At 46.8% G+C, this 16435-nt stretch overlaps 1 protein-coding gene across 2 annotated transcripts in view; it reads left to right on the forward strand.

The window, feature by feature from the left end:
* GRK3 (G protein-coupled receptor kinase 3) overlaps nt 1–16435 on the forward strand; it is a 69706-nt gene that overhangs the window by 23929 nt on the left and 29342 nt on the right. For both annotated transcript variants that reach the window (XM_086474045.1, XM_086474044.1), the window contains exon 3: nt 13032–13105. In XM_086474045.1, the coding sequence (XP_086330171.1) occupies nt 13032–13105 (74 nt within the window). The remainder of the gene's footprint in view (nt 1–13031; nt 13106–16435) is intronic.

Raw genomic sequence — 16435 nt, forward strand, 5'->3', positions numbered from 1 at the left:
CTTATTTTTCAATTGAAGTTCAGACTGAAAACTTGGATTGTGGATAGTCTGCAGGAGGCCTCCACGGATCCTCTGAACCCGTGCTTGCCTTGCACGGTTCGTGTGATCTGTTAAAAACAACACACAACCCAAACCACAAGTAGATGTCGGAAACCGTGTGATTGTAAACCGAAACAGAAACTATTAATGTAAGACATTTCACAGCAGAGCTGTTCCTTACAGCAATCCTCCACTTGTTTCAAGCTGGGGTGCGGGCAGTGAAAGAGAGAAAATAGGCGCTCGGAGCCTTCTTGCAAAACTAAGCTTTTTGCTGTATGCAGGTTTTTTTCCTCTAATTGCTGTTAGGTTTAAGATGTAGGTTTTTATGTCATAATTTAAATCTTACTGGAAGCTACATTTCTTTCAGCATAGTTTTATTTTGTGGTAAAACAAACGTGTTACTTGCCTGAATTACATTGAAGATCATTTAGAGGGATGTTGAAGCTTCCCGCTGTAGATTTTATGTGCATTTTACCTGTGAGCAGTTTTAAGGAGGTGTCTGTCTTGCGTGCCAGGGACAAATAGTTTCCAAAGCCACTATAAAAAATGTATGTATTCATTTGGTTTTTCTTCTGATCATAAATAATTGAGCGTTTCTTTGTTGGGATGCAGCCTGATATGCTCCCGTGCCCGCCTTTGTGGTGAGGTTGAAGATACTTGGTTGTGTGATTTCCCAGTGGAGTTGCGGATTAAGTCTGAGCTTTAAAATAGGAAAAATATATATCTTATCACCTGGAACTCCACATAATGGATGATGTACACATGCTGATATATATTAGCGTTTATATACAGTGTAGGGTTCTTGGAAGATTTAAGTCATGGGGCAAAATAGTCTTTATCTCAGCAGATCAGTGTAATTATACAGTTTTTCGGTTAGATTATCGGGAATTCCAGGCAGACTGGAAATTCTGAACGCCAAAGGTAGTCCTGTAGGAGAGAAAATGAGGAAGACAGATAATGAATATAGTATAGAGAGACAACAAATTATAAATTATGTGAATGAAATTTCATGTGATTGTTTCTATGTGTATGTTTTCAGCAAACGCTGGTGCCAGACAGCAGCCCCGGGCTGGTCGCACGGCTTCGGTGTGTACCTTTGGTCGGGCGGTTTGTTTGTCCCCGGGAAGCGCGTGGGTAAACGCATTCCTTTCAGGTGAGCCGGGCGCTCAGCGATCTGTTCCCCATCCCGCAGCTGAGCCTTGGGCCGTGGCGACTCTCCAGCCTTCCCTTCCAGCTCCCTTTGCAGCGGCTTCGCTGGCGGGCGGGCGCGGCGAGGGCAGCCGAGGAGGAGGAGGAGGGGGCAGGCAGCCTCGGGCTCTGCACTTGGGTGCTGGCAAGGGACCGGCATTTCCAGCTCACCGCTGGGGCGGCAGCTGGGTGCAGTGGCCTCCAGAAGGTCTTTGGGCGGGTGCCGTGCGTGGGGCCGCGGGAGCCGGGCTCCGGAGGAAGGTGCCGCTGCGAGGCGAGCTCTTTGTTCGGCTTGGTGGCTCGCCAGGTCCGCTGCCAGCTACCAGGGAGGGGCTGCAGAGACCAGTGTGGAAGCTTTGAGCTAAACTCTTATAAACCCGTCCTTAATATAGTGGAAAGTGACTTCCATACCACAGGTCAGGTTTTCTATCTGCTTGTGCTCACTTGGGCTTTCTTAGCCCACTTCTGATGTTTATACTTGAGTATAAACAGTGATGGTGTACAATCTTGGCTTCCCCCTCCTCCCCCCCAGTTTCTCAGTCAATCCAAACCAGTTGCACTCCCATGGAGGTTTTATCCGTGTGCCTTGAAACAATTCACAGACCAATTAAGCCTTTGAACACCGCTGTGAAATAGGTAAATACTAGTTTTCCATGTCTGTAACGTGGCATAATAACAACTTTAATGAGATTTACCTGCATAACTCTGTACTTCTGTTAAGCAGATTCTCTAGTCCTGCCAGTGCTACTCATTCATCTCAGTGGGATAACTCATTAGTAACAGGAGAAAAGCTCAGAAACCAGGTGAAGAGTAAGTAGGCTCTAAATTACTGAAGCTGTTAAATCTCCTAACTTTCAGCAGTGCTTTTAAGAGATGGAGCAGTTAGGAAGTTGCAGAGCAGAGGAGCTGGAGAGCTCTGGCTGTCAATTATCTCATGGATTCAGTTGTAGAGCAGAGAACAGACAGGGAGATCTACTGTAAGCCTTTCAGATGCTTTTATTGCTCTATACCAATATCTGTCCTATAAAATAACAATGCATCATACAACTTTCACCCGCCCCCCCGGGGAATTGGTCCAGGTTTGCGAGGTTCTTGCTGCGGAACGTCACTTGGTGCACTGTCAGGAGGTGAGTAATGTGCACCATCAAACCTCCAAATCTTCAAACTCTGTAGGGGAACCGAGCAGTAACCTTATAGGGTAGTTGCTTCTCTCTTTCCTGGCCTCTTTCCACTGACAGCATTATGTCCAGCCAGTGCCTCTATAATATTCTGCTCTCAAACGTGTGCATGTCTGCGGCGGTTGGATAGGTAGGTTCAGAAATATACAGAACAGTTTCTTAATGTTTCTAGATACTTCTGTCAATAATGTCTTTGATTAAAAGGGGAAAGAGTCTGAAGAGAAGTAGAACCATCTGTTTCTGAACCTCTAGCTCTCAGCAGCTTTCTTCTCAAGAGTGCACAGAATGAACCAGAGGAAGGCTTTTAAATTCATGTAGGAGAATCATCTGTGCTCTGTCACTGTTGATTTAGTGGTTTTGCTCCTCTTTGCCCAAGTGCTGTGTGTATTTACTAACTGAATACTGCTGGTTTTGTGTTTTGATTTTAACCACAGTACACAAGTCTTCCGAGATGCTGTTGCAGAACAGTTGGATTCTTCACAGTGGTTAAGGTGCTGAACAGTGCTTGCTAAGGTCAATACTGGCATCAGAGACTTGAGAGTACCCTTCTGTTGTGGAATTATTCCATGTCTTCATGAAATGACCCTCTCACCTTGGTCTCCCCCAAGAACAAACACACACAGATCGAGGCCCTTTCTAAGAAGTACACCTCCCAGTGTACTTCGTGTGTCAAATAATTCCTGGTGGTGAGCGGTTCGTAGAAAGAACCATCCGAAGAAATAATGTGCTTTTCAATAACAGAGGCATGTGGGCTTGCAGTGTGTAAGTAACTTTAAAAAGTTGTGTAATGGCAAAATGCTGATCAAGAAACTGGTGACTGTGACGTCCTTCATAGGGACTGGCTATTCTTGTGACGTGGGGAAAGAACCGACACAAGTAACAAACAACCCTCATGACGTTTTTAAGCTGCTGATGCTCGCTGGCTTGCCAGGAGCTCCTGATACCGCTTGCAACAGCGGTGGGAGTGTCTTCTGCGTGCAAGTGAAAAAAGAACAAAACCTCAAGTGCTCTGTGTTTCTTGGTGAGCTTTAGTGGAGGAATTTAATCGTGTTCTTGGCAATAACCGATTGGTTGAAATGAACTGCTTCAATTCAGTTAGTTGTCCTTTTAAAAATTAGGATGTTTTTACGTATCTTTGTTTAGTGATACTAGTCCTCCGTCTTTTAGAGGTGCTTTTTCTTATGTACAACCCTGTTTTCTTTCACCTTTGATATGTCGAATGCCTTTGATACTTTAGTCAACTGGAATTCTGCATGTTCAGGGAGAGCAGAGTATGAAAGCTATGTGCTAATGTGGTTCAAATAAAAGTTTTCCCCATTCTTTTCTTTTCACGGCTTTAAAAAATAACTTATTGCATGTTCGATATTCAGAGGTAAATTTCATGAGGCTCTTAAGATGATATGTGGTGGGGTTTTTTAATCAGGCAGAGCTCCAGCGGCAATTGCAGTGGGGGAAGCACAGACATCACACTTTTTCTAATGATTTACAGCTGCGTGTTAAAAATAGAACACATTCTTCTTTTCCTTAGAAATCCTTTTATCATTTGAATTGGTGTGCCACCACTTGACATCTTGACAGCTGCTGGTCCTACCCTTTGAAAGTGCTGAACTCCTGGCTGCTGCCGGAGGACGTGGAGGGGTGTTTACCGTGTGCCTTCTCGTTTGAAATGCAGACTCTGTAATCCACCCTGAGTGTTTTGCTCCAAATTGCTCTTCTGGGCTTGAAGCGGAATAATAATGGAATGCTCTCAGTAAGTCGCTGTGTTAGCTGCTTGGGATCCTCTACCTTGCAAGCCTCTCTTGAGGTTTGAACCAGACTCTGGGAATACTCCTCCGTCGCATCTGAAGTGTGTGCGCAGGGGGAGCAGGACAGCTCTGCTGCTCCTGCTGCTGCAGGGGTTTAAGGCATGCCCAGGGCTCGCCATGGGGAGGATGACTGGCCAAGTTTTAACAAGTGTTACCGATTTGGCTTGGTGAAAAGCTATTGGAAAATATGCCTGGAAGTACGGGTTTTCTTTTCAAGACACTTGAAACCTTTTAGCCAAAGTTTATTTTCGTATAATGATTTACAGACGTCATTAAACAAGCTACCTGGCAACTTACAGGCTAATTTTGAGCTGGGTTTGATTCTGTTCTAGGGAAATTGTTCTGCACTCCTCACTGTTGTATGCAACTCCTGTCTTGTAAAATATAATTTGTTCTTTTAACCTGCTTTTTTTGCAGAGAGATATGTTTGAAATTGTTATGATGCATTATTTTTAATGAAAAGTGAGTGTACATTAGACTCTATTAGGAAAAAGAGGTTAAGGACAAATAGCTCATAATTGGAAAGGAAACTAGTGAAATCTGTGCTGCCTTCTGGGCTGTGAGGGTTTGTGCGGCTTTGTACCTAGCCAAAGCTGTGATTCCTACGCAGATGAGTTTTCCCGGGTAGTAGCAAGTCTCTTTGTCCCTGAACAAGGAAATTGGTGGTTCTCTCAATTCTGGAGCTTTTAGGTGGTCTTAATTATCCTGTGCTATGGCAACTGAGGGCGTACACCATGCAGAACAAGATTCTGAACTTGACTGGATGTTCTGTAACAACGGCAGGCTCGTTTGAATTACAGTTTTTACACGGTTTAACAACAGACATCTACCCCTAACCTCTTGTGCCTAGGACCCAGATCTGTTACTGGTACCGATGGTGGGCTCGTTGTGTTACTTGAGACACATGAAATAAAAGGGGATAAAACCCAAAGTGGCACATTGGGAAGAAGGGTAGTTTCCCAGCAGAACAGCCAAGCGTGATGCTCTGTTTATGGTGCTGGGTCCCTGTCGTACGGCGGCTGCAGACAGCGCCGGAGAGGAGCTGATCGGCACCGTTCCCCGAGGGCTGGCGAAGCCTTGCCTCCGGGGGGGCCGGTTCAGGAGGGTGAAGCCCCCCCAGCTGGGTTCAAACAGAAGCACGCCGTGGCTTCCCTGCGGCACCTCAGCTGAGCGTTGGTACGGCGGGCTGTCCTGCCGCGTCCTCGGCAGCTCTGCACCAGGCGCTTTTCTGGGGACTGCGGTAACACCAGGGGCAGGTGTCCCTCTGGTTGCGCCCCTCTGAGTTCTTTATGCTGTCGTGCGAATTCGGGCACGTAAGAAAGATCAGGAGAGGTCTTGGAGGGACTCAGGACAGAGACCTTGAAGTGCCCTGAATGAGGAAGACCCCTCGTGTTGCAGGGTCAGCAGAGCTCCAGCGTGAGCAGCCTGACGTGGGCAGGCTTGTGCTGAAGCTGGGTCTGCCGGGGAGTCGGAGCCGTTCGCCGCAGCCGGTGGGAAACGAGCCTGTGCTGATTCTGGTGCAGATGTCACCACTTGCTTGTTTGTCATTATTCCGTATTTATACACAGCACGTTCAGTTAGGGTTTGGAAACAGCTTGATATTTTTGTTTTCTAATTTGCTATTTTGCCTACTAGAAAGAGTCTACATCAGCATTTTGGACCATGTTCAGGTCTGCTGTAAATAGATGCAGCTTCCTTTCAATCAGTGACATTGTGAATACTTACATCAGGGCTAAATATGTCTATTTTTAGCTCTGCTGTCTTACCTAGTCGCTTCTGTTTGGTTTAATAAGATTTTTATTTACTCCTGTTAAAAGGGTATTTGAATTGGATGCTAATAAAATTCCGGTTAGATAAGTGGTTTTCTCCAAGGTTTGTTTTATTAGGGAGTTCCTCATTAATTTTTTTATTATTATTATTCTTCCGTGCTCCCAGTTAATTGACATTCTCTGAAGATCAAGATACAGCGTTATGAATGCAGAAGTGACCTTTAGACGGCAGCAGAAGGCAGGCGGCCAGCGCTGGCCCCTCCGGCCGCCTGGCAGAGCGTTGGTGAGCATTGGCAGAGCTGTCCCAGCCGAGCATGGCATGACGCCCGCCGAACCCGCTGGCAGGGCAATGCCTCCTGCTTCGGTAACACTGGTAGCAGGGCAGGAAAATTACCAGTAACTGTAAGAGGAGAGGGCAGCTTTAATCCCTGTGAGTGTAAAGGGCAGCATTTCTTTATTAAAACTGTAAGAGAAAGGTCCTACATTGCAGGTTTTGTTTCTTTTTATAAAAAAAAAAGGCTCTGCTGGTGGAGAGGAGGCTTTTAAATATGCCGTATTTTGGCAAAGCGGTGCACGATTCTGCTGATCTCAATAGCGCTGTGCAATCCCATACTGGGAGGCTGTTTTGGACTGGGGGCTTCAGGTGGAGCTTTGCTTGTGCCAGGGTGGATACAGCCCACAGGCATCAGTCTTGCTGCAGAGCCAAGGGTGGCTGTTGAGAAGCGCTGGGCTTGCACCAAACCAAGGCGACAGCAGAGGCGTGAACTCGGGATTTCGTAGATGGAGTGTGTTGAATGGATGAACGTGCCAGCTGGGATAGCCTGGGAAGAGCTGGGATAGCCTGGGAAGAGCTGCGGGCTGGTGGGGGACGGGCAACTAGCGGTGGGTACCTGCCGGCCGTTTGCCGGGAGCAGGGTGGCTTGGGCAGCATGGAAACCTTGCGTGGCGGTGAGCAGCGCTGCGGAAGGCTGCTGGGGGTCATAAAATACTCTAATCCGTAATCAGCTCGTAAACGTGGTGTCGGCGCCCAGGCCGGTTTGGCAGAAGCATGTAGGCTGGTCACCAGCTGCGTGTCTGTTCTCTGCCCGAGCCTGGCCCCGAGAAAGGCTGAATTCAGGAAATAAAAAGCAGACGTTACTAATTCGGGGGCGGGGGATTGCCGTGGACTTAAGAGCCAGGATTTCATGCAAAATTTATGAAATCATGTTAGAAAAACATAATTATTTGCAATAAATACTGAAGTAAAAATTAGGTTCTTTTAAAAAGAGGTGGGTCAATTTAATTCCCCCCCAAACTGGTGAAATCGACCTTGTCCGGTCAGGGGTGAGCTCTGGGAACGGCCCGGTGACTCGAGCGAGCACAGGCTTTCTCGCCCACGTGCCCCGGTGCTCGGCCGCTCTCCGCAGCTCCCCGGCCCTACGTGGTCAGGTTAAGACTGAACCGCAAGCCTCAAGGGTCGTCTGTATCCCTCCTTGAAAGACGTGTTGTCTTGGTAATTAGAGTTAGTGCAATTAATGGCATTTGGCAAACTTAGCTGTGCAGGGTTGTCCATAAAAAGGTAATTGGAAAAAATTATTGTCCAGAGACTGGGAAAGCAGAGGCTTGGAGCTGGGTGCTGCCTCGCACTCGCGCGTATGCATTATTGATACCATCCATCACTTTGGTGGTACCAGAAAAAGCTTTTAAACAATATTTTTCTTTCCCCTTAACAACTAGTGATCTGGTTGTTGCAGAATTATGTAGTATAGAAGAAGAAATCTTTAAAGCAAAAGCTGTCAGCATCTTTATTTCATAAATAATTGCTGGTTGCTTTTATCTGTTACTTAATGGTATCATTCTTTTTAATTCCTGCTTTCTGTTCTTGGTCTTATTTTTCTGTGTGTAGTTAACTGTGCTTATTGTGCTTTTCGTCAGTTCTCCTTGAACTTCTTAAAACTACTGTCACTTATTCAGTGCTGCGTCTGTCAATTAGTTTTGCTATTATCTGAGAGCTACAGTTTCTGGCTAGTAATTTTTCGCTCAATCTAAGAACATCAGGAAAAGAGGAGATTTCCTTTGTGCTGCAGTGGAAGTGCAGAATCCGATGATACAACAGGAGGTTGAAACAGAAATGCTTCCAGTGTGGGGTATGTTAAGGTCTAATCGGATTTGTTTGAATTCAGGACAGTGGAAAGATTTCAATGTGCTGGTACCTGGGGACGTGAATTGCACGGGCAGAGAAGCTGCAGATGCTGGACGAGTGTGTTTGCATTTGCAGTTGCGCTGTGAAAGAGCGAATGGTTTAAGGCCAGTCGTTCAAGAATAGAAGAGATGAAAATCAGGGAATAGGACTTCTTAAATGAAGAAATTACCCACAAAATCTTTTGAATTTTTCTTAACACTTAGGAGTTTTGGATCCTTTCGAGCAGTACTCGACTGGGTAGTGGAGGTTCTGATTCTGTTTTTCTCTGTTGTAAATCTTTAGTGAAGTAATTACAAGTCACTGAGAACCGCTCTCGTCGCTTGGCAATCTGTCTTTGTTTCCTGGCTTCCCCAGAGATTTTTCCTTAACATCTCTGTCCTCCAGGCTCCGTCAGAGTCTCTTACGCCTCCAAGATCCTTCTTCATTCCTTGTCCCTAACCATCAGCCTCTGATCAGTCATCCCTGGAAATAAAGTTTTCCTGCAGACCTCTCGTCTTCCTGGCACCGGGGCAGCGATTCGCTTCCTCCAGCCGCTCCCCAGCGCGGCCGTGGGACGCAGCCAGCATCGAGCTGTGCAGCGGAGCCGCTCTCCGGCCCGGCGGCGAGAGGAGGGGTGTGTTGTGCTGCCTGATGTTCCTGTCACTTTGATAGAGCAAACGCCTGAGTTGACACCCTTTCCCCCTGTTTTCGTCAGACAAGTGGGAAAAAAAAAAATCTCCTTAATCGCGAGATTATCAGTTAATTAAAAAGAATTCCATCACTCGGCCTCTCCTTCCCCAGATACAGCCTGCTGAAGAAAAAGGTTGTGCTGGGCACCTGCAATTTTTTCTCTGATGTCTGTGTTGCTGATAATGTTAAGAGCAGTGCTCAGGGTTGCCTAATGCTAGCCAGACATTAGGAGGGACTTAAAAACTATGAAAGAATCTGATTCTTGTCAGTCACATGTAAAATATCGTAGTCAGGAGGACGTTCATTGCCCCAGCGCGGGGAGAGCTCTGGACCCCTTTGTCAGCGGCCGCTGGCACAGCTCCCACCTGGGACAAGCCGTGGCTTTGTTGGCTGCCACCGCAGGAGCAGGGATGGACTCTGCAGCTGACTGGCTGCTTCCACTTCCAGGGTGTTTTTCCAGTGCTGAAGCCACCAGATGGGGTTTTGGGCACCGTCACACGGTGGTGAGAAATGCGTTCCTGAAGGTGTTCAACGTACGTAGGTCTGGTTGTAAGATGTGGATCCGCACTAACAGTCACGGGGAAAATGAAATAGCCTCGTACTTACTTGCAGAGCAATGTGTGTGTCTGGATTTCTGAGCTGCGGCTTGGAAAGCCTGTGGTACATTGTCCTTCTTAGGGTTGGGTTAGAGTGTGTCTTTTAAAAAAATAACACCAGAAACGGTTCTGACGAGGGAAGTTGATCCATATGAAATCTGGGGTTTTTGATGGCTATGTCAGCTGCGTGTGTGTGTGCAATATGTCTCAATATATGTGCATAAATGCTCCCAAACCGTAGGTCCTTCAAAGGAGACTTGAAATACCTATTCTTATGTCACTGTAACTGGTATCAAACAGCGTTTCTTACAAGGAATGTTTGGGTTGGGTTTTTTTTCCCGAAAAGACAACGGTGAATCGTTGATGAAAGCTGGTGCTCTAATTTATGTGTTAAACACTCCCCAAGTGTTAGAATAATATTCTTTTCAGAAGCAGCTGACCTTTTCAAGTGGGGTTTGGGATTTTTTCCCCTCTTGCAACTTCTAGAAATTATGATTAAAAAAAGATCTTAACTGTTTTTCTGGCTATGAGAGAATTTGTGTGACCTGCTGTAACAAACAGAGCTGTGGCCAGGGCGAGGAGCGGGACGGGCCCCGTGCAGGGTGCCCACCCGCCAGGGCCGAGGGGATGCCCCGTCCCCCCCCCGTCCTCCCCCTGTCACCCTGCTGCTCTGCCGGGGGCTGCGGAGCAGGGAGAGCCGCCGCAGGGTTTTGTCTGCAGCAGCCTTGCAGACATCTGGGGTGTCCTGCTGGAGAATAACTACAGCGTTGGTGACTTCATGGAGAAGAGATGTTTTGTGCTATAATTTATTTTACTGCACTATTTTTTAATGGTTTGGGTTTTTTTTTATCGTACACTTTAAAATGCTGCTGTAATAGTTCTGCTCATCGTCACTGGAACCTGACTAAAAGCGTTTTCTCAGTATTAATTCACATGGCTGTAACTTATTATGACTACATTAATCATCTATAAAAGTCTCTTAACTTCTTGGTTTGGATGTCTCTGTTTTTTTGCATAGTGCTGCAGCTTAAAAAAGAGACTTGGTGAGAAGCGGGCTGCGCGACGCGGGCAGCACAAGCCTGCTGTTGTTCTGGGTGCTCTGGTCCTGTGAACCTCCTCTTTCTCTGCCATAATTAAATTAAAAAGTTTGGAAAATATTAAACAGGGCTAAAATGTTTGGCATAGCATTGTTGAAAATTTGTGTTGGTATATTTTCACACTCCTCCCACAGTTGTCTTTGTGGGTGTTGTTGGGTTTTTTTTTTGTTGTTTGTGGGTTTTTTTGGTAAACAGCCAGGAGCTGGGACCACGCCAGGGATTTTTCTTTCACTGCATTCATTGCTGTTTGTGCCACTCTTTAGTCTCTTAATTACATGACTGTAATCTTCTTTGGTTCATTGTCCAAATGAAAGTTCAGTCAATTCAGCATTATTTTTGCTCGGTGCTGCCGCTGTTTCGATCATGTGTGAAATAAGAGTTAATGAATCAGGTTCAGTTCCCTAAGTGGCAGGTTTTGTTCTCAGAAGCGGGTTCGTGCCACGCTGGCCGCGCAGGCAGGCAGAGGTGTGCTCTCCGGGGGCACGGTCCGTCGGGCTCTGGAGATGAGCAGCTTTGGGTGGCTTTGGGCAGCAGCGGGGACAGTCGGGGACTTGCTCCGGGCGCCTGCTGGCAGAGAGCACTGGTGTCCCGGCTGTGACGGGGTGACTCGTGGCTAGGTGGCCGGCCGGGAGCTCCGTCCTTCGTACGAGGGTCGGGGATCGCTGGGTCTGCTCCAGTGCTTCGCTGTGGTCTCCGCTGCAGTAAGGGAAGGCAGCTTGCTGGGAGTATGTCCAGTAAAAGAGGAACTAAGGCAAGCCCTTAAAAAAAAAAAAAAAAAAAGGGGAGAAAGGAAGAAAAGCACTCCAATTGCAAATTGCTTTTAAGGAATAGAAAACTTGAGGTTGGTTGGTTTGTTTTCAAGAAAGCACATTTGTTTATAAAATATTTCAAGAATGATTCTTTTTGTTGAGAATAATTAAAAAGTTTGGAGGATCTCATGGGAGAATCTCTTCATTAGCTTTCTGTCCTTATTTAGAGAACAAACCCCAGTTTGTGTAATCTTCAGAATATCATCCTAATCAGCTAAATGAGTCCAGCAAAGATACAGGAGTTGTTTGATCATAATCCCTTTTCTGGTAGTCTGATTGTGACCAGATAAATCCAGGGGACCGCAGGAAAAGCAGCTCTTCCAACAGGAAATTTAACTTGGGATCCAGATATAGCTAGAGGGGCCACCAAGAATGCTCTCATTGTACATAAATTTAAGCTTTTATTTGCCTGATTAGTGTGTCTTTGTCCACTGCGACTAATGGGTTTTGCTTCTGAGTAGTTGGTGGGGTTTTTCTCTTATTTAGATAAGATAAAATTAGATGATAGCGAGTTGAAAGGACCTGATGTTCATAACTGACAGATAAATGCTCTCCTGTGGGCACTACAATGCAATGCCTGTGTAGCACATCAAGTGGGGTTTGCATTTTTCTGAAGGTAGTGTACTCTGGAAAACAGGCGATGTTGTAGGTGGTGGGGTTATTTCTTAGTTGAGCACACGGCAATGGGCTACTTTTTTCGGTAATAAAATTTTGCTGTAAATTCAAATTACAATGGCATTTTAATAATAATAAAAAAAAAAGTCTCTTGTATATATTGAATTTTTCAAGTTGAAAAGGGGTGTTTTCTGTCGTGGTGTGCAGCCCTGCTGGGAGAGGAGTTGAGCAGGGGAGTGGGACGGGGCAGTTCACACCAGCCCCAGCCCTCGGTTTGGTGGCTCTGCTGCTCTTGCTCGCCCGGCTGTTGCAGTGCACGCTTTTGGGGCCTCGCCTCCCAGAGCTGGTGTGGTTTCAGGGAGTGAGGGGAGGTGTCCCCTGCTGCAGGGAACCTTTCCAGCTCGAAGGGGCTCGCGGGTAACCCAGCCGATGCCGCGGGAAGGCGCAGGGTAGCAGGTACCGGCTCGGGCGATGGACAGCCCTTCCACAAGGCGAAGCTTGTCGCGGCGCGTTAACACGCTTGTGACGGAGACTGTCACCCGCAGGCTGCAGAGGCCATGCTTTCAGTTGCTTGCACAGAAACTATAAAGATCCTGATGAGATTTGTTGTGCCATGAACCCTAGTAGAGGTGACAGTAACCAGTAATGGCAAAATCGGGATGCAGAAGAGGTTGCTTTCTATTCACAGAAAGTAGGTAAATCTATTTCAAAAAACTAAACCGTGTGAATCATACCTTGTTTTTACTCTGAAAAAAAGAAACCAAATCTGATCCGTGGAGAGGAATGGGGTATTTCAGTGCGTTATGTGAACGTGTCATAAAATTCTCAGCAGGTAGAAATTGGTATGTGCTTAATACACCTATGGGAGGCGAGAGGGGTTTATGATCCTTTTCTGCTCAGAGTGCTGTCGAGCCGCTTGAGAGTCAGGGCTGCCAAGCCTTGGCAGCCGGGGATGCTCACGCAGGTACGTGCTCCCCACGATGTTACCCGCGTGGGTTGGATCCTTTCTTACAAGTCATCGTAGCAATGATGCGGGTTTTTGCTGACTTTTTTTTTTTTCTTTTTTTTACTTTTTTCTTTCCAGGATTTTTGCTTTTCAAAGACTATTGCATGAACGAGATCGATGAAGCTGTCCCTCAGCTGAAGTTTTATGAGGAGGTAAGTGGCCGTTGGCGGAGCGTGGGGCTGCGGGGGGCAGCGGGGTGAGGAAGGCTGTCGGGCCGGTCCCGGGCAGGGAGGGGGGTGTGCAGGGGCGCCTGGTGCTCTGGGTCGTTTCAGCTTCCTAGTGGAATGGTTGACTCGTGAGAGACAATATTTTACATAGTAACAATTGCATCTCGAAGGACAAAACTATCATTTTAAACAAGTTCAAGAGACTTTTAAAAGTAGCAGTGTCACCATTTGATCAAGTTGGTACTTCGGTACAGAACTCTTACAGCTGTGTTACGAGAGCAGCGCGGGGGATTTTTTTTTCCCTCTTCCTGGGCAAATACTTAAGATTTAGAAAATTGAATATTTGCAGGAGAAATCTGCTTAGCTCAACTTTAACGCTGCTGTTATTTGCATGTACTAAAACTGTGTCTTTTTATTAAACATAAGCTAACAAAGTATTTTAAAAGCTACTGTTTACAATTGTTGTCCTTCAGGAGTTAAGTATGTTTAGTTTTAAGGCATGATATGTTGAAAACAAAACAATGGTAGAAAGTTACCTGAGCAGCCACTTAACCAAATGTTCGTTCACCACATCCACGTGTCAAACGATCACTTGGAAGATACTGAGAGAATGAGGGAAAGGGAAAGTATACTAATAGAGATTAAAATGTATTCAGGTTTATGAATGTTTTCTATCATAAAGAGTGCTCTTTGACTACGGTTCAGTTGAAATATTTATGAGAAATTAGTTGAAATTAGGTTCATCTTGGTCTCTACTTGTTAAATATATCTGATGCCATAAGTTAAGCTGAGTGTGTTCTTGAGAAATGGGATAAGCTTTTGATCTTCACTTGTGAAGATGATGATAAATCTTAGTTCTGCCACAACATAGAGATGGAGTTAAAGTGAGTAACATTCACAGCTCTCAGTGGAATTGCAGCAGTGGATTCCTTCTTTCAAAAAGACCTGAAAGCAAACCCAGTGCTGCTTATTGTTATAGCAGACGTGGGAGATGGATTCATGTCTTTTGCACATAGCCAAGATTTTCTTTAAAGGCAGAAAGCCTAAAACAAGCAGATTTGTCTTGTTCTGTCCCAAAGAGCAAAAGCAGCGAGTTGAGGGTGGTTCCCTGACGTGGTTGCTGTTGGTCCCTGGCATGTCTGCTGCTGCGGGAGTCACAGCCAGGGTCTGGCTCAGCTCCTCTGCTCCCCTGCATCCCTCACCTCACTCCCTGAGGTGTCCCCGTGCTCTGGAGAGATGCCCAAACACTGCACCCACAGCCCCGGGCACCTCTTGCTCTGTACCCCCAGAGAACGATGCCCTCCTGTCGGTAGCTGGTTCTGAGCTGCCTGCGCTTGTAGAAAAGGTGCAACCGGAGTTACCGGTGTCGGGATCACACTCTCCAGCGCTTCACGCTTTTCTGCGACGTCCTTTTGCCTGTAGACAAGACAGCAGAGTGCAGCAGGGGCGCGAGGGAGCTGAGGCTGCTGCTGGCTTCTGTCGCGTCTCGGGAGCTGCTGCGGCAGGGTGGCAGGGAAGCCCTGTCCCGCGGCACGGCGGGTCAGAGGATCCTCCAGAGAGCGATCCGAGACGTGGCTTCAGAGGGGTCGGGTCAGTTGTGCTCCGCCGTCCCGAGATAGTCCGTGAAGAAACGAGCAGACGTCGTGCCCGAGGCAGGCCCGTGTCCGCGGCTCGCAGGAGCGCGGGGGGAGCGGGTCGCGTCCTTCCCCAGTGCCGTTCTGCCGAGCACCCCCGGCAGCGCCGCTGCAAGGCCCGCTCCGGAGCCTCGGTGGGTCCTGTCGCTCCGTTCGTTCCTTGCTGTGTTTCTACACCAAACAGAAAGCCGCAGTTCGTCCTGGCGTAGGTGCTGGTTTCGGTTAAAATGCACACACGTGGCTTCCGAAGGCAGCCTGGGTTGCTCAGTGTTGATTAGAAATGCTGCCTGAGGTAACCTTGTGTCTGGATTACTCTCGGCTGATGATTTAAAATTTTTCTTGCTAGTGGGCTAAGAGCACAAAATAGGCTAAGCTGGTTATCAGTTTGGAGATAAAGCCTCAGCGATACGCAGTTCCCCCACTCAAATTAGATACTCGCTGTCAATAAAGAAGAATCTTCTATCGTTTCCATCTTTTTATGTAGCGAAGATATCACTGTCATAAGTAATCAAAAAGGCATGTTGTAACAGATTGTTTAGCAAGATATTTTTAGCTGCCTCTTTATCTCTGAAACAATTTGAAATTGTATTTTTAGGTTATTAGCAAAGTGTCGCCTAAAAAGGATTTAAATGCTTTGTCATCCACTTTTCGAAAAATCCCATTAAAGATATTTAAAGAGAGGTTCATTGCGTTTTCTTCTGTGACATACCAGGTGCAGAAGCTTTTCTTTTTTTTATGTATTTAATTTACTTACTGCATTTATTACATGTAGAATAATTTGAGTACAGTGCTACATTAAAAATCACTTGGTGTAGAAGGGCTCCGTACTCCAGGGATTTCATATCACTGCAGCTTAAGTCACGACCAAGCGTTTAACGGGATGAGTGATTCATCCAGATCGGTTTCAAAAAAAAAAAAAAAAAAAGAAAAGAACTTCTCGGTGCTTGAAAACTAATGGGGTCTGATTTCGAGTTTTGCAAAGATCCTTTGTCAGACACTTTTCTTCGGGTGAGCTGAAGTTTGCCAGGGAAGCGTTGAACCACGCGGTGACAGAGTGACAGAGTCCCTTCCCCCTGGGTCAGGAGCGATACCGGGGCGGGTGCTGCTGGCGGGGACGTTTATAGCCGGTGACACTCCCAGCGCGGTGGGTTTTGGCGTGGTGCAGTAACGGTCTGTTTAACACCCATGTAGAATCAGCTGGTGAATATGTTGGGCGCACGTGTCCGATGGGATCATAGCAGAGGTGTCTCGTGGCATCCCCTGGGCGATGAGGGGTGTCGGGCAGCGTGGTCGGGAGGGCGTTCAGCAGGCTGGGCCGCCCCGGGGTATGTCACCGACGGGGACTTTTGTCACCTGCTGTCCTTTTCTCTGAACCTTTGTAAAACAAAGGGGCTTTGGTTAAAAAGCCCACTGTAAGGGCAGGTGGACGAGAGGCTGAGCTGGTGCCAGCGTGGCGGTGGGGGGTGCTGCAGGAGACCCCTCTGCTTTGGGTGCAGTTAGGTGGTTTAACACAACAAATACCGAAGGGCAGGAGGTTGCATTCAGGTAAGACAATATGGTATGCATGGAGCTTTCTCCTGTACTTCTAATTACTTTGTGGCGTTGCATTAATTAAAAAAATGTTTCTTTGGCAAAGAAGTTTTGAGTCATTTAATTGCAAATTGGTACCAAGGGGGAAGTA

Source organism: Leptosomus discolor, chromosome 16, assembly GCF_034619465.1.
Source record: "Leptosomus discolor isolate bLepDis1 chromosome 16, bLepDis1.hap2, whole genome shotgun sequence".
NCBI classification, from domain to species: Eukaryota; Metazoa; Chordata; class Aves; order Leptosomiformes; family Leptosomidae; genus Leptosomus; species Leptosomus discolor.